This window comes from Desmodus rotundus, chromosome 1 (genome assembly GCF_022682495.2).
Source record: "Desmodus rotundus isolate HL8 chromosome 1, HLdesRot8A.1, whole genome shotgun sequence".
Taxonomy (NCBI): Eukaryota; Metazoa; Chordata; class Mammalia; order Chiroptera; family Phyllostomidae; genus Desmodus; species Desmodus rotundus.
Window position 1 is genome coordinate 11,007,500 of NC_071387.1, and position 22,355 is coordinate 11,029,854.

Here is a 22,355-nt window from a genome sequence, read left to right on the forward strand (position 1 = left end):
CTGCTCAGTCCAGGGCGATGTCACGAGGCTCGCTGGCGTAGTGCTCGGAGCAGTAATTCCCGTGGGCGCCGATGGTGAACGCCCGGGGCGGGAGAAGCGCGCCCCGCAGCTCCCCGCACAGCCACACTCCGCGTGGACACGCGGCGCCCTCCCGGCACGTCCGTCCGGACGCAGCGGCCGCTCGGAGGGCGGGCAGCCCAGCCCCAGGCCGCCTCCGCGCCGCCATCTTCCGCGCGTGGCCCGTGGGCGTGGGGCGGGCGGGGCGGGGCCTGCGGGGGCGGGAAAGCCCGGAACATTCTAGAGCGGCCTGGGGCCTTCCCAGCCTCGGGCGTCCCGAACGTTCCAGCCCACGTGTCTCGGGGAGCCCGAGTGTGTTGTATTTGGGGCGGAGACCTCGAGTGCAGTGACTGCGTGGGGAGGCGCGAAGCTCGTTCAGCGCGGTGGACACGAGCGGGAAGGGTCTCAGCGAGCTGTCGGGGGATCTTCCAGACCCGACGCTCTCGGCCGAGCAGTCGTGTCCCAGGGGCCGGCGCTGTGAAATCGGCTTCGGGGCCCTCGCTGGGTGGCTCGGTGGGTCGGAGCGCCCTCGCTGCGCCGAAAGGTTGCGGGTGGGACCCCGAGTCAGGGCACGTGCCGAGGCGCTGGGGTGCAGGTTTGATCCCAGGTTGGGGTGGGTGCAGGAGGCAGCTGATGGATGTTCCTCTCATATCGATGTTTCTCTCTGTCTCTCCTCCTCCTCTCTCTAAAATCAGTAAAACACATCCTTCCGTGAGGATTTAAAAAAAATGGCTTTGGGGAACCAGAGGAAGATGCTGATTAGGCAGCCGTTGGGGGCGGGGCCAGCCCTCGGCGCCCTGGTCCTGGGTTTGTCCCCCCCCCTCAGTCTGCGCTTCTACCCCGCAGGCCTGGGAGGTGTCTCGGAGCGCGGCTGCCTGCGCTTGGGCCCTGTTTCGGCCCTAGCACCCCGCGGCCTCTGTCTCACTCACTGGAGTTCTGAGAATGACTTCATGTGTTTTTGAAAGAGTTCTCGTTGGGTGTTTGACCGTGCGCCGCTCTGAGGTCCCTTCCAGCTGGAAAAGTCTATTCTGGGAGCAGGAGGTGGGTGTGGGAAGGGTTAAGCATTATTCAGCCAAAGAGCCGGTTGGGCCTCGTGACCTTTTAAAGTTCTTATAGCTTGGTTTGCAGTGCGGCAGGCCGCATAACGTTCTATTAAAATAGTGTTCAAACAAAGTAACTTCCAAAGGCTAGAGGATGTAGAGGACAGGCCTCACTTTGCGGAGCGTTTGGGTAGCATTTCAGCAAGAGTCTTGAGGACGCTATACTTCACCCAACCCTCTGCGTTTAAAAGTTTTTTTATTTTATAATTTTTACTTTTTAATTTTTTTTAGTTTTCCATTGGCTGTTCCTAGTAGTGGACAGTTGGGGTTGTTTGGGTTCAGAACAGTTTCCACTTTCCCAAAGGAGTAGGAGATGTGGGCAGCCCGTGTGTCCCTCTCTGGGGTGGTGGCCTTCCCTTCGCTAACAGCTGGCCTGGCTTGGACCTGCAGTTTCACTTGATGAAGGAGGGTGGGCCATTCATGGGCCCAGTGAGAAACATCTCTGCCTTGGCCTGTGTGGCTCTGAGTCAACAGGCCTGATAAACAGCCCCTTTCCCAGGGCCTGCAAGGAACAAAGCCCCTGGCTGCTCTGGGGTTCGTCTGCCCCCATGTTCCTGAAACAGCTGTTTATTCTTTTGACAGGCGTTGGACCACAGCACCTTCCCTTCCTCCCAGCCCTGCCTCCTCCTGCAGAACCGACTTTGTTTTGCCTTTTACTCTGCGGGGAGAGAAGCAGACGATGAGGTATGTGAGCTGTTGAAATGATTTTCTTCTGCCTTGTCGGGGTCATTGGGGGAACTGTGAGCTGGCTGTGGCGTGGATCCACCTGGGGGAGAACCCTCGCTGTCCCGCTAACCTCTTGCTGCTCCCCCCTCAGTAATTCTGGAAGAAGCCACAAAGTTCCCCTTCTCCCTGGCATGGGATCTAGAAGTGGAAGCTGGCGGGATGCTGTGGATTTTGCTTCCCCTGCCAGTACGTCTTGGGGCTGTGACTGCGGCCTGGGGTTTTCTCTGCAGGATTCGGAGTGCCGGTGCAGGGCCGGCATGAATCTGGCCCAGGGGCTACGTTGTGTGTGGGTGGATGTGGGTGGGGTGGATGCGGAGCCCTGTCAGGCGGTAGGTAGCCCCTTCATTTACCTTACCTTATTTCTCTTGGAAAAAGCCTTGCACGATGTCTGGGCTAGGCAGCAAGGCAAATCTGGCTGGATCCAAGCTTGAGATTTCCTGAAGGGACTCGAGAAACGGCATGACAAGATGTATGTCAGAGAGCAGGCTGCTCCGTTCGTGATGGCTGGAGGGCGCTCAGCCATGTGTTTCGTCCGAGGCTGTCTGTGTTTGCCCTGCCTCTCGTCATGAAACCAGGACTGGGAACAGCCTTCCATGTACTGTGTTTTTTCAGGACGTGGACTGTGTTTCTCCCAACGGGGAACATTTCTCTATAATGTCCACCAATTTATTTATTAAATATCTAATTTATTTATTGATTGATTTTAGAGACAGAGGAGGGGAGAGGGAGGGTGAGAGAGAGAGAAACATCGATTTGTTGTTCTACTTGTGCACTTACCGGTTGATTCCTGTATATACCCGGACTGGGGATCGAACCCACAACCTTGGTGTATCGGGACAACGCTCTCACCAACTGACCTACCCAGCCAGGGCCTATGCCCACCAATTCAGAGGCTTCTGGGCAAAGCAGCACTCTCCCTCCTCACTTTCAGTATCAGCCCCCTGCCAGGAGCTGGGCCTGGGGGTCAGAGGGTCTGCTTTTCAAATTGGCATCGCCTTCCGGGTGAGCCCTGCCATCTCAGCCTCCACTGAAGCTCAGTTTCCTCATCAAAAAGCCGCTGCACTGACCATGGTGAGGCATTAACCGATGGAGAGAGGAAGACCCACACCAGGCATGCAGGAGGTGCCTGGGAATGGCAGAAGAGCCAGTGCTCGCCAGATGGGCAAAGGGGAAGCCAGCCCCTCAGCAAGACTAGCCTGTGATTGGCTAGTTTTCAGTCAGTCACTATGTGATAATCATGAGAGGCAAAATGAGAGGATGTCCCAAAGAGACCTGAGTGATTAGCCCATGGGTAGCCCTCATATCTTCTGAGAAGAGAGTGGTAAAAATGGTGGACACCAGAGGACAGTGCCTGGGACCGGAATCCTGGCTCTGCCACTTTATGCTGTGTAACATCAGGCAAGTTACTTAACCTCTCTGAGCCTCCGTTTTCATATCTTTAAAGTGGGGATAATTCTGGGGTGACTTCGGAATTGTTGTGAGGCTTAACTTGAGAGACTACTGTTAGAGTGTTTAGCCCAGGGCCTGGCCTGGTTCATTTGGGGAGCATCTAAGTGTTGTTAGGGCCTGAAGCATATTCAATTTTCAGGGCCCTCTTTAAAAAAGAATGCAAAGTTGTAAACACAATAGTAGGCATGGAATGGATACTTGATCAACACGAGTTTGAACTGCACAGGTCTACTTATATATGACTTTTTCCTAATAAATACTGTATATATATTTTCCTCATGATTTCCTTAACATTTTCTTTTCCCTAGTTTGCTTTATTGTAAGAGTTCTGTGTATGATACATATAACATACAAAAACGCGTTAATTGACTATTTATGTTGTTGGTAAAGCTTCATCAACAGCAGGCTATGCGTAGTTAAGTTTTCAGGCAGTCAGAAGTTACACTGAGATTCTGAACTGCAGGGGGACTGGTGCCCCTAAGCCCTGCATTGTTCAAGGGTCAACTGTATTTAAAGTGGGAGGAGACATATCACAACAAATAACAAAACTGACAAATAGGACAAAATTTAGAAAGCGTAATGATGCGAAAGTAGTGTAAAAATGGTATTACTTAGGTGTGTAATGCACCTGCCATGTTACGGCTGCACAGTCCTGGGTTCCTCTGTGTTTGACAAGGACTTTGTAGTATCGTTTTTGATAGAGACGAAAGAAAGACAAAGCACTTTTGCCCCTAGCATGGTTACTCAGCGGTTGCTTTTTATTACTGAGAGTTTAGAAAAGTTCCTTTCAGCTTCATAACTTGTTACTGGTGATGCCGCATCTGTAAGTCCTGTGACAGTTTCTTGCTCAGTGGCTCCAGCCAGAGCGCCGGGAACGCTGCTGGCTGTTGGTCCTGCCTGGGGGGCGGGGGGGGGGGGGGGGTGTGTGTGGAGGGTGTGGGAGCCAGGCCGCAGTGCCCTGATCCTCCTGAGCTCGGAGCAGGGAGCAGAGCAGCACCCGGGTCGGCTCTTTACCCTTGGGATCAAAGTGGAAGGCTCCTGGGTGCGCAACAAGGTCCAACCGGGCTGGTTGTTACTGGGACCCAGGCGGGTGTGCAGATAGTGCGGTCAGTCCCTCGCACCCACCTGCAGCCCCAGTCCAGGCGCCAAGGCTGGGGTGACTGCTCCAGCAGGGGACCACTCCTCACCTCTGGGAAGCATTCGGGCCCTACCCACTCCTGACCCCAGTCTGCATTCTCTTCTGGGTGAGGAGGCCCCTGTGTTCAACTTGTGTTGGTGGGTAATCTTTTTTCTTTTTTTAAAATTGTTGTTCAATCACAGTTGTCCTGGTGGGTGATCTTCTCATTCGATCTTTACTTTAAGGAATCTATGAGGCCATTGCAGTAAGATGTGCTCCGTGTGGCTTATAATGAGATTTCCAGCCAGCGGCTGATTCCTTTTGCACGTCCTGGGTCCATCAGGAAAGCCTGTCATGGAAAGTTAAGTCTGGATGACTTATTTCAAGGATGGGGAGACTAAGGCCAGAGACCCTCGTGACCCCAGTTTCCAACACCTGCTCTGATGGAAGGTGGGGCTGGTCAGCCTCGGCTTCTTCCACACCCAGCTCAGGCTCTGGGCAGTGGGGCAGCCACGATGTGCAGCTGGGCCCTGAGCCGTGGGCAGTGGGCGGGGAGCTGACCATCACAAAGTCACAGTGGGGGTGGTGGGGGGTTTTACCTTGAGCTTCTGGGTGGTGCTGCCCTGGGGGACCCACACACCTCTCCCAGATAAAGCCGAATCTCTGCTTTCAGAGCCACCTGTGGCGCAGTTACTGACCACGGACACAGTGTGCTCCATATGTGCGGTCTCTTCTTAAACTTGCAGGGCCCCCAGAGGAGGGTGCTTGTGCATGTTAACAGAGTTCACAGAGTCCGAGGACTTGCCCAAGGCCGACAGCTGGGGCTGCTGCTTTAAGAGTCTGCGCTGGCCTGACTCCTCCCTGGAATGCTGGATCCCATCGCTGCAGTGGAGGGTGTGGAGGACAGAAGATAGTTTTGTCCAGGGGCTGTAATACCCAGTTTGCTTCTGTGGCCCCCCTGCCCCTTACCTGTTCACAATACTTGTCACTCAGTCTTTGACGCCTTTTCAGGAGTGCAGGAGTGGCTGAGGCTGGAGCACGCAGGGGCAGCTCCGGGGAGCAGGGGATGGGTTCCAGGGGCTGGGGGGCGGGGGGCGGGGAATGACAGGCAGAGAGGAAGGCTGGGCTTCCTCTGCCACTGCTTTCCCCCTGCAGATTCCGGCTCTCAGAGTTAATGGCTTTTCCAGGGCTTCTGAGCACTGCTGTGCAGCTGACACGTTCATCCTCCCCTGACGTGAGATGGAGAAAACAAGGTCCACAGTCCACAGAGTGTCTTTCAGAGGGGGTTTCTGTGGGGAAGGAGTACCCTCTCTTGGCCCAGACTAAAGTTGTGTGTGTGTGGTGTTCTTTATGGGGCAAGGTGAGGGTAAGGAAGAATTAATTTATGAGCCACATGGAAAAGTCTGACACTCCGGGGAAATACCGCAGAAAAGGAAGAGGAGGAGAGGGAAGCAGGAAAGGTGAAGTAACGGGCTTTACAAGGTGGCCTGCCCTTAGAAACGCCCCCGAGTTTTCAGCCCGTGTTCCAGGAGAGGGTGTGTGACAAGTGGTTTCATTTGGGAACCGGTGCAGGGGCTGAGTTCTGGGAGGGGGACCAGGAGCCGCGCATGTGGGAGGTAGGATGGATTCAGGGAGAAACCACGAGCACTGGGACAAGGGGGCCTGAGAGATGGTGGGAGGGCTCTGCTAGGACTGGGTATGGCTGGGTTCACCAAGTCCTCTGAGGGGTGGGGGCCAGGTGACCCCGAGTACACGTTCCCACGTGAGGCTGGGTGTCAATATTCGGCAGTCCTAAATCTGTGCTCTGCCCCGTAAGTGGAGAATTTAGAAGCAACCTGCTGTTTCCTAGTTGGTGGCTAAGATAGTCAACCACCCATCTTCAGAATTACGCAGTTTTGAAAATTCTGAGAGACAAACACACAAGAGAAAGACTTTAGGCCGTGCTGGCTGCCAAATGCCTCATTTTTGTCCAGAGAGAACTATAAAAATGTTTTCAAAGACTTGTTGGCTACCCTGCCAACCCCTCCATCCCTGGGGATGTGCATTCCAGATCCCAGGAAGCAAGTCCACACCCATTTCTAGTGCTTCACTAAAGGACGCGATGTTGGCTCCTTTGGACAGCATCCAATCGTAAGTCTCCATCCAACAAGCGTGACGACTGGCCACAGCAAAAAGTAAGCCGATTCAAGCAATCTGTGAAGTCCAGGAAGAAAGGGCTTCATGAACTGCCTCTCATGCTAATTTCTGAAACGAAAAATCATAAACACTTTGCATGGAGGGGCAGTTAGGAGACGTGTCTGATTTGGGCTCTTCCTGACATCAGCCTCGGTGTTTTCTACAGTGAGAGTTTGCATGTTTCTCCATTTAACGTTTTTTCTACTGGGGTCAATTGCATTTGATCCTCAGCAGGTGGGGCTGGTAAAGCCTGGGACCCACATTGTGCAGTGTGGTGGCTTCTCAGCATTGGCGGGGTGTTGTAGCAGAGCCCTCACCTCGTCAGAGAAAATCAGTCTCCTCCCACTTCCGTGAGCTCTTTGTGGTGGAGCAGATGGATAACCTTTAGGGCCCCTAATCTGCATCTCCCTGCACTTTATTGTTTCACGAGTTCTTCCAGAACCCTCTATCTTTTCCATCAAATGTGTTTTGAGCTCTGGCTAAATGCCAGGCACTGTGCTTTCACACGGAGTCCTCCCGACAGCCTGCTGTATGGATACCAGTAATAAGAACAAGCAGTTTTCCACGTTTATATGGTACCGACCCAGTGCTAAGTGTTTTATGGAACTTATCTCTTGCAATCATGGCCATTTTTATCTCCACTTTAGAGACAAGGGAACAAACCCACAATCCCTTTTCTGGAACTGCGGGGCCTGGAAGGCAGGAGTTATATATATGTAGCATATATATGTATAACATATATAATATCATGTATTATGTAACTCCCAGTGCAGCAGCACCAAACAATAACATGCATCCATGTTCACGCAAAGAAATGTTTAAACAGTCTCACTAAGTGGGATAAGGATTATAAGTAGCCTCGTGACGGGGCAGTAATGCCAACTGAATGACAAAAAGGCTGTTTGGTTTTCAGAGCTTTCTGGAGACATGGGTGAGGGACTGCCCCACGTTCAGGGTTGCTGGTTTCACGTGCATCAGAGCCGGGAGTCCAGTCCCCACCTCATTCAAAAGCCCTTGAGTTTGGTCACTATTCTCACTTCTCTGGGAGTGAACTTCAGCATGGAGAGGTGGCTGCAGTCTCAGTCGTGATCTGTTTGCTCCGAAGCCCAGGACTTTCTAGTGCTCGGTGCCAGAGCTGTTGATGTAGACTTTAAGTGGCTTTTCCAACAGGAAGGCGGGGTTGCATGCTGTTGCACTTTGTGACTTTGCCACAGGCCCCAGGCCAGCCAGCTCCTGAGGTCCTCAATGGGAAGAAGCTCAAGAGTGAGGTTTACGTGGGCCCAACAGGCCCACCTTCGCGTGCTGGTGGAACACCACCGATCATAGGTACAAGTGAGAGCTGATTGAGCTATGACCTTGAATTCAGCATGGGCTTTTCTGTTTCCGAACGGGGCACACTTTCTAAGCAAGGAGGACTAGGGTATCGTGGCTGATAACCATGTCCTTTAACTGAATTTATAATAAAAGTGATGTAGCACATGAGATGCAAGACTGGAATCATCTGAGGACCTCTTTGAGGAGAGTTGCGAAATATCCCCTCTCCTGAAAAGACAAATTTCAGTGTCACTTTCATTTTATTTAATTTGCCCACCGAGCATTTATAGAGGGCCTCATCGACTCCACACGAGGTGCTGGAGGACTGAGTGAGACACTCCTCCGGCCTTCAGGAAGCTCACACTGGCCAGGAGGAGACTGGGCCCCGTGTGGATGCTCCCACGTGAGCCGCCTCGCAAGGGGATGTGCACAGCACTGTGAATAGTGACGAAGGAGCCAGAGGGGGAGGCGGGACATTTCACTGGAGGCCAGGGCAGGGGTAGGAAGTGGCTTCACAAAGGCCCATGGCGTTCGGTGAATGGCACAGCTGGCACAGCTGGCCACTCTCTCCTTTTGGGTTCTGGGTGTCCACCCTCTTGGTTTTTCTCTGCCTCCTGGTCCCCTCCTTCTCACCTCCTTCTCTGTCTTACCTCTAAGTGTCACTGCAGCCCAGGCCCCTCTTCCTTCCTTTATATCCCTCTGCATCATCTCTCCGGGTGATGGAATTCCTCCCCTTCACCTTAAATACCATCCATGCAACAACACGTCCAGTTGCATGCCCCGTTCACATCTCCCCGATGAACTTCAGACCTGCCACCTCCATTTAGATGTTCACACACTCCTTGAAGGTAACACATCCAAAAGGGAGTTCATGACTCTCATCCCCAGACCTGGTCCTCCTCTAGCCCACCTGAGGAAATGCTGCAACCTACCTGCTCAAGCAGAAACCTTGCTGCTTCCCTCTCTCTCATCCCTGATGTCTAAACTACCAGCCAAATCCTATCGATTCTCTCTTCAGAGTATAGGAAATAATTGACTTCTCTCCACCTCCTCTCCTTTTTAGCACAGGCCACCCCTTCTCTTTGGCCATTGGAATAGCCTGCCACCTCACATCCTTGTGTCTGCCCTTGTCCCCACACTCATTCCCTAACCCCAGAACTCCTGGGCACCCACTGGAGTCTCTGAATGAAGTCAGATCAGGTGATACCCCAGCTTTAGATGCTTTCATGGGTCCCCACCCCCTTGCCATGCCTTCTCAGGCTCTGTCTGCCCTGCCCACCCCACCCTTGTTCCAGCTACTCAGGTGAAAGGACATCACTCTTTTTTTCTCATTCAGGCTTTTTCTTTGGTCCTTTTTTCAAACACAAGAAGCTCTCTCCTGTCAGGCTGTCATAGATGCCGTTCTGAAATATTCTCATCCCATCTCATGGCACACCTCTCACCCCTTTCCATCCTGTCTTCACTCCTTGGGAAGCTTTAGTCACCTCCCCAACCAGGCTTTCCCCGACCACCCTTAATTAAAGTGCTCCCCAGCCTGCTGTTCCCCACCCAGCACCCTTTCTCCCTCAACCACAATTAATGCAGCAATCAAGAAATACGTGCTTACTATACACCAGCTGTTGGCTTGCTGTGGGTGTGGAGGGAAAAGCTGGGTGGGGTGGGAAGTGGGTGAGCCTAGACTCTCAAGGCCTGAGTGGTTGCCCCTCTGAGCGCTGGCCCTGTGGTCAGTGTATGAAGGGAAGCAAGGCTAGGACATGGATGGTCCCCGCTGTCATTTGCTGAGAGGTGGGTGATCTGAGTTCAGGCAGTTGGCGGCCATGGGAACCATTTACAGTCACTCCCTCACGCTTCCCATCCATGGTGGACCTCACGATCATCCGGGTACTTTCCTTCTGAGCCCCAAAGTGGCCTTAGCATCATTCCCAACACAAGAGCCCTGTCAATTCCTCGAACTGGCCTAACTGGCCATTGCAGCCCTGTGCAGTTTAAGGTAGAGTGCACTCCTTAGGTCTAATTACGCATTCATGAACATTTCCTTTCAGAGAAGATGTACAGGTAGCAGCAGTTCTTAAAGACCATGTCTTGCTCAGGAGTTATCGAATCTGTTTTCTTTGTCTTTTTTTTCTTTTCCAGGAGGAAATAATGAATGTCAAAGGAAAACTGGTTCTGTCAATGCTGGTTCTGTCAACTGTAATTGTTGTGTTTTGGGAATATATCAACAGGTAATTATGAAACGTGATGAACTGATGTTAATGAAAGTTACTCCAATCTCTTAGTATTAGCCAAATCACCAGGCTGAATTAAAGGTAGACTTAACTGAAACCATAAAGAAGAGCTTCCACCTTTTCTATATCCCTGAGCCCTGAACTATATTTTTCTTAAATTTTTATTTCTTTTTCCATTACCATTTAGTTCCCGTATACCCCCTCCCCCCAGCATTCACCACGCTGTTGTCCATGTGCTGAGTCCTTATTCCTTTCTGCTCAATCCCTCCACCCGCTAACCTCCCCTCCCCTCCCCCACTAGCTGTCATCTGCTCTCCGTCTATGAGTCTGTCCCCATTCTCCTTGTTAGCTCAGTTTAGCGCTGAGCTGTGCTGCAAGCGTTAGAGCTCTGAGTGCCTTCTGGCTAATCAGCCATCTTCCTGCCATGTTCCTAATGTCTTGATTTTTGTGCTCCTGCAGTTCCGGGCAGGCTAGATCCAGGAATAATAAGGTCCCATTAAGCCCAAAATGTAATTTAAAGTTATTCATGTGGCCAGATATAGAAATTACATTAAGAAGTTTCAGATACAAATGCCATGAGAAATCCATCCTGATTTTTGCAATTCTGAGATATTTGCAGAGTTTAAAGAAGCAACTCAAGTTGTTAACTTTTGCTGCAAAATACACTTGAGTCGCTGGTGATTTATTTGTGCCTGGCTAAAACTTCTCTTTTTTAAACTCTGGAAGCAAAGTGAATTAAACATTTCTGAGTGCATTCCCCAAAAGCTGCTTCTGTGCTTTTGGAAACTACAATGCCTTGCAGGTTCCAGCTGGAGAGGCTTCTGATAGAAAGAAGTCTCCACAAGCGACTACAAAAATGCACAATGCCTTTGACTGGTATAGTCCGTCCAAAAAGTCCACTGTGTACCTCTGGGCAAGGAGAGCTGTCTTGGCACCATTAATATTTTCATGGTGTAGTGTTTAAGTAGCCCCCAAGTTCACGGTGACAACCTGAATTAACATTTGAATGTCTTCCAATTCTTAAATTCTAAGACTTGATGAGCCAACAGGACCATCTCGGCTACCAAAAAAGGAACTGCGCCTTGAGGTCCATCAGGAGAAAGAGAATTGCTCCAGAATTGGGAGCTGTCCCGTCCCCCAGCACGCCCACCCCAGGGTGCTGCGTAGATCTAACTGCTTCTGGAGTGTCTTTCTGTTTCCTTCTGAACAGCTCACCAGTGTGACCAAGTTAGAGGGGTCAGCAAACCAGATCTTTCAAACTGAGAAAACTGGGGTACTTGGTCTGAAGTGTAGATGGACCAGAGTTGGGTGAAGGGACCTCGAGCCTGCTTTATGGACTCAAGAGCTGGGGAAATATCCTGGGAGTCTGGAGCTCAGCTGCCTGGGCTGGTCCTTTGGCACCACTTACTTCCTCTGTGACCTTGGGCAGCTTGCACAGCCACTCTGGTCCTCATCTTCCCTATCTTTAAACAGGGGCATAGTAATTTAGTACCTGCTTCATAGGATTGCTGGGAGGATTAAATAAGTTACAGTATATAAAGCAGTTAGGGCAATGTCTGGAACTTAATAAGCACTCACGAGATGCTGGCTGCGGTGTTTATCATCCTCATCGCTATTACAATCACCCTCTGCTCTAGAGGGCAGCCCAGGACAGAGGATTTTGGCAGCTTGAAGGAAGAGCTCTGGCAGTTGGAAGAATCCAACAAAAGAACAAGTTCCCTTTGGGGGAGCTGCCCTGAGTTAGGATGCTTCAAGCTTGTGGATAACCTTCAAGCTGTGACTGCTTGCCCAGATAACCTTGGTGTTCTGAATCACAGCCAGAATTGTGCTTCCATATTTTGGGTGGTTCACAAAATTAAAATATGGAGCCAAAGGCACAAATGTGCATATTGGCATTGGTCTTCCATAGAGGGGGTCATTTTGCAGGACTAGGCACACTGTCTGCTCAGGAAAGCAAAGCAATCCAGAGCAGGTTCTGGCTGCTCTCCAGGGCCCCATTCACCGAGACTGTGGCCACACCATGACTCGCTGTGGAGAATCTGCTTGAATACCTGCAAGGGGTTTGGAAGGCAGCAGATCCTTTGCCACCTTGTGAATTGGCTATGTTATGATTTAAGGTGAGCTGAGGGTACTAACCTTAGACAGGTGATCAGTACTAGGCTAAAAAGGATTTTAAAATAACCTAACCGAACACATCACCTGTTCTCAGCAGAGCATCCTGAAAGAATGTCATCTAGGACAGCATTTGGCGTGAGGCTGGGTGAAAAAAAAAATCTAGAATTTTAGAGCTGGTGGAAAGCTACAGAAAAAGAATGAGGGTGATGGCGATGGTGATGATAGCAGCTACCAGTTACTGAGTGTTGGCGTGTGCCAGCAACTGGGTGCCCTCCCTCCAGCTCTTACAATAGCCCTGCCAGGAGGTATTCGTTCGGGTTTCCAGGTGAGGAACACTGCATCTCTAAAGCTCCGTCCCGAACACGGCACTAGGCTCTGCAGTCATTCCTTGTCCTGTTTTCTGAGGGACTGTAAATCCTATGGGAATGATGGCTGAGCCATGGTGATCCTGAGGAAGCCCTGGGAGGGGACCTGTCTGTGAGCCTCTTCTGGTTGAAGCCACAGTGAAGAGCTGTTGCCATTTTACTCGGATTTGAGTCTCCACAGACCTCCTTGCTGTGGGGAGTACTGGAGTGACTGCAGCAGAACACCCCTGTCTCCCGAGATCCTTGGTTATGTCTCAGGGAAGGTGGAAATCTAAGAGTAGCTAAAACAAGGCTCTCAACTCAGCCCATAATGGTTGCAAAATAGCTTTTCTCACAATGAAAAGTAACTTGATATGTTTTTCTTTCTTGTTTGCTTTTAGCCCAGAAGGCTCTTTCTTGTGGATATATCACTCAAAGTAAGTGCTTTGAATTTTAGATGGCTCTGGAACTGCTCCCACCACCACTCCCGCACCCCCTACGGCCCACTCTCAACTGGGGCAGCTGGTGGCGGGGCTCTGGTCAGAGGCGGAGGGTAGGGCAGGGCTCCCGGGGATCTGGACAGCATGCCTCTGGCCTCCCAGGCAGCCTTTAGAGAACCGTGGCTGTGTTTTGCCCTTGCTTTTTCTCACGAAGTGTCTCTTTAAGGTGTGTCATTTGGAGAACATTTCCTGCCTTCCCAGTGAAAAGTGTCAGGGTAGATATTGTCCCTTATGTTACCCAGTATATGTTGTATATTCTTCCGAGAAATTTCTTTGAGACAAAGGATCATGGAAAAAGTTGGGGACTCAGATGAACTCGTGGGTCTGTTATCACTATTATTACTGGCAGTAAGAACTATGTAAGCCTTTGTCTTTCTGTCTTCGGCTTGGTTGCCCGGAACCTCAGAGCAAAGTGTTGTGCTTAACTGCTTGTACTTTCCTCTGCCTTCGTTTCTGATACAGTTCATCCTCTGGCACTAAGTCTGAGCTTTTATGTGCACAGAATGCTATGGGATCTTGGCGGTTTTCCCAAGCCCATTCAGCCATATTTTAGCTACAAATGAAAATAAAGGCAAAGCCTTTGTTCTCACGAGTCCCTGGGATGACCAAGGCCATGTGAAAATACCTACCTGAATGACTAAGTAAATGTTTCTCTGTTCCCTTTTGTTTGTTGTATTCTTGTATTGTTTCTCTGCTTATCGTAACCATACTTTCTTCATCGTAAACCATCTTGAACACTTTCAAACAGATTGATCATGCCTGTTCATGCCTCACAACTCAAATTTGTCCAACTGAAAGGCCTTACCTCTTGGTTTCCCCTATTTCCCCATCTCCAGAAGGCCCCTACCTTGGGAGACTCTCACAACAAGTGTGGAAACTTCCGCATGTGGGTGGGGAAGGTGGTTTCTGATGACAGGTTTTGGAGTTTCTGGCTCAGAGACCCTCGGATTTCCTGAGACTGTGACTGCTGACTTTGTGGCAGCCTGAATTCTCCTAGTTCAGCAGAAAAGATCATTTTGGAAGGGTGCACTGGTTTCTTTATTGAGATCACAACTTGTTACAGTTATTTTCAACTTATAAAGCTCTTTTAGGTATGCTATTTCATTTAGTTTTCAAAGATACCTTCATAGTAGGTTTATTATTATTATTATTATTATTATTATTATTATAGGGTTGGGCAGAAGGCTTACAATTGTGAGTACACAAAACACAATTTACTCTTGTATTATTATTTATTAATTACTGTATCATATTCCATATGAACAACTGCAAACCTACTTTTGCCCCACCCTGTGTTAGTTTTATTATGTGACTATTCAGAGGAGAAAAATCAAGATTCAGAGAAGGAAAATGTCTTATCATAGCCATACAACTAGTAAGTGGCAGATCCAAGCCCCAGGTTTGTGTATCAGAGCCCCTCCCCTCACCCAGGTCATTCTTCTTCTCTTCTGTCCTGCTTGCCAACCTGGACAACGAGCTAAGTGCTGGTCGGGTGCCCCAGGGGGGCACGGGTTGGGCACTGTCAGGCCCGCCCCTCTCCTTCCGCCAGAGCAGCTTCATTTCTGTCTGTTTTACTGTCTGGCTCTTTAAAATAAAATTTTCAATGATTTTCTGTCATAAAAAGAGTTTGGAAAACCCCCAGTTTGGGACAATCTCATTTTCTGAAAATGTTTTTCATCTTTTTTATTTCTTAGAAGCCCAGAACTTGGTGACAGCGGCAGTCAGCAGGGCTGGTGGTTTCCGAGCTGGTTTAACAATAGGTAAGGTGTGAGACGGAGCTCTGTACTTCCCCCCCTGAACACTTGCAGAGTCAGGTAGACAGTTCATGGGTGGGACCTTCTCGCATTCATTTTTCTGGCTTATTGAAATCATACGAGGTATATACTTCGAGGTTGGAGCTAGAACATTAAAGGTTTTTTGTTTTTGTGTTTTCCATTTAAGTTGGGGGTGAGTGGGGCTTGGGCTGAAGTTCAGATTGCAGGCAAGATTGTCATAAGATACGATGTTGTTATGAGGACTGCTTTATCAGGTTTCCCCTGCCCCCTGAAATAATCTGAGGGCTGCTGGGCCGTTAAACTGCTCACTGTGCTGACTTGGAAGGACGATAACAAAGACAGATGCTGCGCTTTTCACCCACAGCGTGTCCCTGTGAATTACCACTTAGTGTAATGAACCTTCTCCGGCCAGTCGCTTGCTGCAGGTGTTCCTGCCTCCATGTGCGATTTCACCTGCTGTCCCCACACTGTCAACCGCCCTCCCTGCCTTTCTCAGCTTGCTTTCCCTTTGTACGTAGGACCCGCGATTACCAAGAGGAAGAAGAAGATGTAAACAAAGAGAAGGAAGAAGAAGAAGAGCTTCAGCTATGGGACTGGTTTAATCCACAGTAAGAAAGGGCGTTGCCCTCGAGCAGTAAATCCAGGGTTTAGCGGGAGGGGGTGGGGGCTGTGTCAGCAACAGCGCTGCTGAGAACATCCCTGAGTGGGGAGATGGAGTCCTGGCCTCTAGTAGACCTTTAACACCGGATTAAATGAGAAACTAAGAGTCTGGATGTTCTGACTCAAATGTTGGAGAGGTGACATGGTGACTGACAGCACTTGGCCAATGGCAGCAGATGGATCACAAAATACTCGGCCGGGAGGGGTCTTGCAGGCCACGGTGTGTTGTGGAAAGCCACAGGATCCAGAGTCAGAACGAGAAGATTCTCTCTGAGATTCAGTTAACTCATCTGTAAAATGGCAACGATGACGCAGAATCTCAGGGACCATGTGTGCATCCATTCTGCAAACATAAATGTTTATCAAACATCTATGGCAGGCCAGCTGGTGTCTTTCAAACCACTGGTCACTATCATCAATATGTTCAGCTTAAAGTGTTAACATCAGCTTTTTAAAAAAAAATTGAAGTTAAATAGAAAATCAGAGGGAATCACATGAAGTAAGGATGTGCTGTTTAGCGGAATTTTTGTTTCTGTTTGTATATGAGCATGTGTTTGGGTGCGACGTAAAGTGTATTTCCCACTGTGAGTCGCGGTCACATATTCTGTACTGGACATTGTGTTAGACGCAGTAAATAGAAGATTCCAGTCTTCTGTGGATCACCAATGCATCTTCCAATCTCACCAATGTGGGTATATTCCAGAAGTTCACGGTCTTAGAGTGGCACTTGGCAAGATTGGTAAGAAGGTATGATGAACCTGACTTGGAAGGATGTGGCTTGAGGAGTAAGGAGGTGGGAGCTGTCCAGGATGACCGTGAAGCCTGAGAGGCTGTGTGGCAGTGGGGCTGCCACTAGTCAGGAGAGGGCCTGGGGGAGGAGGTGGTCTAGGAGTGGGGGGAAGGTGATGAGCCAGTTAGGGGTGTGTGCGAATTCAGGTACGTGGGGGACATCTAGAAGGACATTCACAGGGTCTTAGTCTGTTTGGCCTGGTTTAACAGAATACCACAGACTGGATGGCTTATAAACAACAAGAAGTTTGTCTGTCATAGTTCTGGAGGTTGGCAAGTGCAAGATCAAGACACAAGTAGATTTGGTGTGTCTGGTGAAGACCCGCTTCCTAGTTCATACATGGCCGTCTTCCCACTGTGTCCTCACATGGTGGAAGGGGTGCGGGAGCTCTCTGGGATTTCCTTTGTAAGGGCATTAATCCCATTCATTAGGGCTTCATCCTCATGACCTAGTCACCCCAAAAGCCTCACTTCCAAATACCCCCACAATGGGGATTAGGTTTTAACATATAAATTGGGACAGTCCTGTGTATTACCAGTGCAGTGCTGAGCTCGACAGGAGATATGAAGAAGGAGGATGGGGAGCCATCAGAATACAAGTGGCAGTAGGATCTGTGAGCCTGGATGAGGCCACCCAGGCAGAGGAACAGACCTGAGTCCTGCCTGACATCAGCATGTCAAGGGTTAGTGGAGGAAGAGAAGTTGGAGGCATAGCTGTAGAAGTCTTAGGAGGGTGGGAGAGAAGAACTCTCTTCCAGGGTGAGGGATCTTGGACTCTGGAAAGACTGAATATGTTCTGGCAAGTTCTTGTATTGTTTTGGGATACAGGATCCTGCCAGTGAGGGCGGATGGGAATTTGGGGCCACCGTGAGTCATTTGATCAGTGGACAACAGAGTAGCCATCTATGAGATGTTACCATTACTGGAAATGTCCGAGGATGGACACGCCGTTGCTTTGATAAGTCCCCTGGGTGTGTGGGGGGCAAATGAAGGGCTTAAGACCCCCCAAGGAGCAAGCTTGATGAGCCAGAGATGGTCCCCAGGCTCCCTTCTAAGGAGGGTGGCACACTTTTACTGTGATACTTGTGCTTTGCTGAATGGGACTTGGGTGGTGGGGTCAGTGCTGAATTGCTGGGGGTAAAGAGGAGGGACAGATGACAGCCACCAGCTGTCACTCTCTCCACATGCATGGCTCGGCTTCTTTTGGAAGCAGTGGTGAGCAGGTATTTAAAGAATATTGGTTAGAAGCAACACCAAATTAAGTCTTCTCAGGGCCCCAGAGTGCACGTCTCGCATAAGGGAGTGATCAGACAACCAACTGAATGAATGATTAAATATAGTTCTACAAATGTGTACTTTTCTGTAAACTACCTAAAACATACAGTATACTGTGTTCACATTTCCACATCAAATCGGCTCAGACTCTATGGCATCAGAACCTTATAGTTTTCCTCCTGCTTTTCTATTCTCCCTTCTTAGTCTCCTTGACAGGGGCTTCTCCCCCCTTACCAGCCTTCACTCATCAGAGCTTCTGCAGGTTAAGTCCAGTGTCCTCAGGTCTTGTCGTGCGCGCCACCTTCCAATGTGCTCTCTCCACGTCCAGGGTGCTAGACACCGTCCGTGTGCGGATGAGTCCCACGTTTAGATCTCCAGCCGAGGCCTGCTCTCACTGCCTGCTTGATGCCTCTGTGTGTCTCACATGATCCCACCCCACCCTGGTTCTCCTAATTTCCCCTCTCAAGCTCCACAGTCTGGGATACCTTTCCGATTCAGAATTCTCCTCTGTCTGCCCCTCTAATTAATTAATGTGTTCTGTTCATTCTTCCTCCAAAATTCTTCCCACGTCATCTTTTGTGTGTTTCACAGCCACTGCCCTTGTTCCTTTCACCAGAGGCTCTTTGCCGGATCGTTCTCCAGCAGCTGCTGCCTAGGAGTTGAGCAAATAATGCATTGTATGCATTCCACATCTTTGTTGACATGCACACTCCATGGAATTTTAACACTCCCTCCACCCAACCCTTGGACAGAAACCATGGCGTTCCCATAAATAAGTATATAAAATAAAAAAGCTACCAATGTCCTGAGCAGGTGTGGGTTTTGGTTCTGAAGCCTCTTATCTCGTGGGAAGCCTTTGATCTATTGTGGTGGGACCACACAAGCCATCATAACATGGTGGGTGCCCTGCTTGGAAGGGAGGTTTTGGGGGCAGCTCCGAGTCTTTTCCAGCAGCACTTTCTCCTCCTCACGGAGCCCCATCTGGGTGATCTTGAACATCTCTGGCAGTTGAGAGCAGCAAAGGCTCTTACACACGTGTGGCCTGTTGTCTGTCCCTTCTTTTTGGGGGGAGGTTTGTGGGTTTTGATGACTAAGTTGTCTTGATACAAACAGAGGTTCATCCAGGAAGCTGATCTCATCCTCTACCCCCTGCCCTTCCCCCCAAACCATCCTGCAGTAATAAAACTACTCAAGTAGCTAAGTTGGGTGGCAAAAATGACAGACCCGGGGTTTAACCCCAGATGCATCAGCATAGCACGTAACTGTCCACATAGGAAGTGATACAGGGAGGTGGCTGAGAGCACAGACTACAGAATTAGCTTATCTGGGTTCAAGCCCCAGCTTTGCCCTTTCCTGGCTATGTGACCGCAGGCAAGTTATTTAACCTCTCTGTGCTACAGTTTCCTCATTGATAGAAGGGGAATCAAAAGAACCCCACTTCTGAAGGATGAAGCCCATAGCACAGTGCCTGGTCCCCCGGGATGGAGGTGTGCAGTGTGTGTTAGTTACTGTCATCAGCGGCCAGCCATGTGGCCCTGGACAAGTTTACAAGCCTTTCTGAGCCTTGCTTTTCTTACCTGTACAATGGACATAATATGTGGCAGGCCTGTTGCAAGGACCAAAAGAGAAAGTGCTGTGATGTGAGGTTGCCTGGCAGAGGTCGGTGCACCTCTGAAGGAGCTGTCCCCCATGCGGCCAGCATGCCTGGGTGTGAGGGCAGAGCTGAGTCTCACTTGGAGACTCCAGACAAGACAGGGTCAGGAGAGTAGCCTGAGAGTGCCCCCCCCCACACCCCTGAATGCGATTCCAGCTGTGCAGGGGACAGAAGGAAGCAGGGCACAGGGCTGGGGTGGGACTGCAGAGCTGGTGACAGAGGGACAGAGGCATGAAGACAAGTTTTCTGAGGCTCTTTTTCACTCTGTGGCTAAGGCTGGGGCAAGGTGGGGTCGACCCAGCCATGCCCAGCCTCACTGAGGAAAGAGCCAGCTTTGCTGGTGGGGTAGGGGCAGTTTTGTGAAAACCTGCCCTCCACCCATGTGTGATTGGGAGGGGGAAGTTCTCATTGGCCTGATTGATATGTTCTGTACGCTACCATCTCCCCAGCAGCCTCCCCAGGGCCACAGGCACACAGCCAGCAGGAACCTGATGAAGGGAACCGCTAGGACTTGCCCCCAACACTGGCCTTCTCCCTGCAGTGGGTGAAGTACAAGCAAATGCCTAGCTGTGGCCAGGCCTTTGCACACTGGAGTTTAAATCTAAATGACTATCTGAGCCTCTGCTCCCCAGTGGGGGAAATGCAGCCACTTCCTGAGCCAGAGAGGGTCAGAGCTAGTCCCCACCACCCCTTCTGAGCTGAGTCACACCCTTGTGCTGGGCCCCAGCTGCTGCTCAGCTCTTTTGCATTACCCTTTACAGTTTGTTGTAGCTCTGACGTTGCTTCCTGTGTTTGTGTTGGCTTTGCCAAGTTCCTTTCAAGTGTTCTGAGTGCAGAAAAAATGCTCTCCCTGCTCCCCTTTGTGCCCTTAGTGATGTGGCCCCATGGGCTGAGGAGGGGGTCTGTGCCGGGGTGTTCCGGCCTCAGCTATGGGGCCTCTGCTGAGTCCCTTCTTTTCTGGGGGACTCTATCTCCTTGTGTGTAAAATAAATGATAACACCAGAATTCCCTAGTCCGGGGCCCTTTTTGGCCTCTAACCAGGTTCTTACTCAGAAATCCTTCTCTGGCAAAAGGCAAATTGCAACAGTTTTCTCTTTCCACTCAGTATCACTCTCTCATCCCCATGCTAAGGATCAGGACCTTCTCAGGCTCAGATGGTACCCACAGGGATAAATGCCATCCAGAGATGCCACTGGCAGTTTAGGAAAAGTCTGGGGAGCTAGGAAAGGGAGTTGAAAGACAACAAGGAAGGCAGGAAAAAGGAAAGAGGGTATGAGATATGCAGGTAAGATCCCCACATAAAGGCCCCCAAGACAGCCCTCTTGAGGCACCTGGCCTCCTATCCCACTTGCCAGAACATGCTGCCCCTCAAATGTCTGTGACCCAGCCCTCTGTTTGCAATTAAGCTACAGTCGGGATTCAGGGACAGTGACCGCAAATCCCAGCTGACCCCAGGTTTCCCCAGGCTCTGTCCCACTTTAGCAAAGCTGTCCCCACATACAGGGCTCTGTGTTTTGTCACCAGGAAACGGCCAGAGGTGCGGACAGTGACTGGATGGAAGGCACCGATTGTGTGGGAAGGCACTTACGACAGAGCCACCTTAGAAAATTACTATGGCAAACAGAAGATTACCGTGGGTTTGACTGTTTTTGCTATCGGAAGGTAGGTGTCACTATTAAAATTGAACTTCTTGTTCCAACTGTCAAGTGTTTGTGAGGGTCCCCCGGGGCTAATGGAGGCTGTTTATGACTCATCTGAATCATCAGTTAGGAGAATGTTATAATGGGACCCTTTCAGTCTCATCACTGCTAAGGCTTCCTAAACATGAGGACAAAACAAGAGTCAGTGAGTCGACTCCTTCCCACCTCCAAGGGAAGGTCTCAGGGTGCAGGTAAAAATGTCTGCTACTCCCACGGAGCTCATCCACAGCCACCTCCACCCTGCCCCTGTGGCTTGCTCTGGAAATTTCCCAAGATGCCAGGGGTTGGACAGCCCAAATGGGCATCGTTCTTCCTCCTGTACTCCCAAGACCCAGGACCAAAGACAGGAGGACTTAGAGCAAGTTCCTGGTCCAGACTGACCTAAGTGTGGTCGTTTCCACATCAGAGCGCTGCTGACTGCTCTTCCCTGGGTGCCTTGGGTTCCTCCCTCTCTGGCCCTCCTGGGTCCTGGAGGACTCAGGCCCCAAGATTTGGCTGGCCAGGACTTCCTCTTCCAGAGGTTGGATAGGTTCCTCTTTCAGTGTCCATTTCCTTGCTTAGAATGTTTCTCCCCAAGCTACTATCGTTCTTATTTGAAATTGGTAGCTTGTAATTTCAGTTTTAAAATATCACTAATTTTGCTCTTTTGGAGAATTTTTTTTTTTCCAAAACAAAAGCAAAAGTTTAATTTTCCTATTCCTTCTCCACCCCCATCCCGGCCTTTCCATCTGTACCTTTTGTGAAAGCCATGTGGGAAGTTGACCCCTTTGCCTTGGACAAAGGAGTTGAAGGCCTAGGTCAATCTGAGCTTGAGCTCTGCTGCCATAGGGCCTGAAGGAGAGCGCTGTGTAGATCTGACAATTCTCCGAAGTCCTTCTCCAACCCAGGGCTCAGAAGCCATTGCTGGCACCGTACCGATTAAATCCTAATGTCACTGACTGTGCCAATCCCAGGGACCTGTGTAAGCAACTCTAATAGGAAAGGGTAACCCTGGAGTTTTGACACTTTTACTGGAAGAATCTATATTGTTATGAGTTGGGAGCCAGTGCTCACTCAGCTCCCCTAAATGCTTTGGCAAGAGAGGGAACAAGCCAGCCATGACGCAAACTGATTTGATCCTGATGTTTCCAAAAGACCCGAATGTTGTCCACTGTCCCGCAGTGACCTCAGCCCGCAGTCGTGTTGGCGAAAGAAACATCCAAACCTACAAAAAATTTTTATAGGAATGTATTTGACCCGAACTGATGACAGTTGCCGAGAAGCAAGACCTCAAATGCTCTGGAGAAGGACAATTTTGTGCTTGCTTTTTTGCTTTTGAAATTAGTGAGGGAACATAAGAAAGATTACCCATATTTTGCTGTGCATATTGAGCTCCCATGT

The 22,355-nt window shown here is 50.1% G+C and overlaps 1 protein-coding gene across 2 annotated transcripts in view; it reads left to right on the forward strand.

The window, feature by feature from the left end:
* GGTA1 (glycoprotein alpha-galactosyltransferase 1 (inactive)) overlaps nt 1-22,355 on the forward strand; it is a 53,209-nt gene that overhangs the window by 24,941 nt on the left and 5,913 nt on the right. The window contains exons 2-7 of one of the 2 annotated variants that reach the window (XM_053921103.2): nt 1,740-1,841; nt 10,072-10,160; nt 13,024-13,059; nt 14,817-14,882; nt 15,416-15,505; nt 20,800-20,937. In XM_053921103.2, coding sequence (XP_053777078.1) covers nt 10,081-10,160; nt 13,024-13,059; nt 14,817-14,882; nt 15,416-15,505; nt 20,800-20,937 — 410 coding nt within the window. In that variant the 5' untranslated portion in view covers nt 1,740-1,841; nt 10,072-10,080. The remainder of the gene's footprint in view (nt 1-1,739; nt 1,842-10,071; nt 10,161-13,023; nt 13,060-14,816; nt 14,883-15,415; nt 15,506-20,799; nt 20,938-22,355) is intronic. The other variant, XM_053921110.2, reaches the window with a different exon arrangement.